Source organism: Mandrillus leucophaeus, unplaced genomic scaffold (assembly GCF_000951045.1).
Source record: "Mandrillus leucophaeus isolate KB7577 unplaced genomic scaffold, Mleu.le_1.0 Scaffold1006, whole genome shotgun sequence".
NCBI lineage: Eukaryota > Metazoa > Chordata > Mammalia > Primates > Cercopithecidae > Mandrillus > Mandrillus leucophaeus.
The window spans coordinates 624,774-626,432 of record NW_012098166.1 but is presented as its reverse complement, the minus strand read 5'-3'; the positions used below and the strand labels follow the sequence as shown (position 1 = coordinate 626,432).

The following is a 1,659-nucleotide window of genomic DNA, read 5'->3' as shown; positions in this document are numbered from 1 at the left end:
GGAATATACCATATTTGGCCATGATGTCCCACCCTTTTACATTTTGTGGGTTTGATTTTCTACTATTTTGTTTTGCATTTTTGCATTCATATTAGAGAGTACAGAAGTTGGGTCTCAACCTTCACTGTCGTGAAAAATGCAAAGCAGGATCTGAAACTACAATTTTGAAGCATCCCCTTAAGGCCTGGGTCCTCTCATCTTTCCTAGGTTTCCAGGACGTGTGGGAAAGCCCTTATTCTCTATGGATTCTGGTTGGGGAAGGCGGCAATGTCGGGGATGAGCTCGGAGTTGCCGAGTTGGAAACCTCACAGGAAAGCATCCTCCCAGGGATGTCCAGTGTAACTTGCAGGCAAAGGGGGAGTAGCGCCGAGGGTCCCAAAAAGCTAAAGAAGGAGTTTTTCTACTTACTACTGTCCATCCACAGCCCGCCGAGCCCGCTGAGCAGAAACAGGACGCGCCACATGGCTTGAAGTCCTGGGTCCCAGCCGGAATAATGGCAGTTGGTGGTTACAGGGCTGTTGGGAGCGCGAGATGACGCCCCGGCCACGCAGCTGGAAGAGGCAGGCGGCTGGGAGAGCCCAGGAGGGCTGAGGTTGGGTGCGGTGCGCTGTGGAACATGCGAACTCCCGGGCCCTGCCTCTTGCAGGACAAGCACTCCAGGGGACGTGATGCCTAATTAAGGCAACAACGACAACAAAATCACTTCCAACAGCTGAGGAACAAGAAGATTCATAAACACTTCTTAAGTAAAATTTTAATTGAATATATATAAACACGTATCAGGAGCTCGAGACCAGTTTCCCCAACATGGAGAAACCCCGTCCCTACTAAAACTACAAAAAAAAAATAAAAAAAAAAAAATAAAAAAAAAAATTAACTGGGCGTGGTGGCAGGCACCAGTAATCCCAGCTACTCGGGAAGCTGAGGCAGGAGAATAGCTTGAACCTGGGAGGCGGAGGTTGCAGTGAACAGAGATCTTACCACTGCACTCCAGCCTGGGCGAGAGAGCGAAACTCCGTCAAAACAAAACAAAACAAAAAATGAAAAAGAAAAGTATATAATAAATCATAGGTTCACAGGTCAATTAATATTCAAGTGAAACAAACAAACAACAAAAAAAAAAACAGTGCAATTAGTACCACGATGAAGAAATGAAAAAGAACCACCCAAATCCCCAGATTCCCACCTCACAACCACGACTTCTAAACAACCAAAGGTAAGTTTTGTCTGTTTTCGAACTTTTTGCAAGTAGAAACAATTACCATGTACTCTTCATGTTTGGGTTTTTTTTTTTTTTTTCTTTTAGATGAACAGAAAATTCTTTAAAAGATACAAATTTCTTTTTTTTTTTTAATTTTTTACTTTTTATTCTTAAGTTCTAGGGTACATGCGCACAACGTGCAGGTTTGTTACATAGGTATATATGTGCCATGTTGGTTTGCTGCACCCATTAACTCATCATTTACATTAGGTATATCTCCTAATGCTATCCCTCGCCGCTTCCCCCATCCGACGACAGACCCCTGTATGTGGTGTTCCCCGCCCTGTGTCCAAGTGTTCTCATTGTTCAATTCCCACCTGTGAGTGAGAATATGCGGTGTTTGGTTTTCTGTCCTTGCCATAATTTGCTCAGAATTATGGTTTCCAGCTTCATCCATG

General features: G+C 44.1%; 1 protein-coding gene across 1 annotated transcript in view; it reads right to left on the bottom strand.

Annotated features, from left to right (window-relative positions):
• Window positions 1–560, bottom strand: part of LOC105535020 (disintegrin and metalloproteinase domain-containing protein 2) — a gene marked incomplete at its 3' end in the record, with an annotated part of 85,191 nt that extends 84,631 nt beyond the window's left edge. The window contains exon 1 of the mRNA XM_011973977.1: window positions 409–560. Coding sequence (XP_011829367.1) covers window positions 409–463 — 55 coding nt within the window. The remainder of the gene's footprint in view (window positions 1–408) is intronic.
• Between the last annotated feature and the right edge of the window lie 1,099 nt (window positions 561–1,659).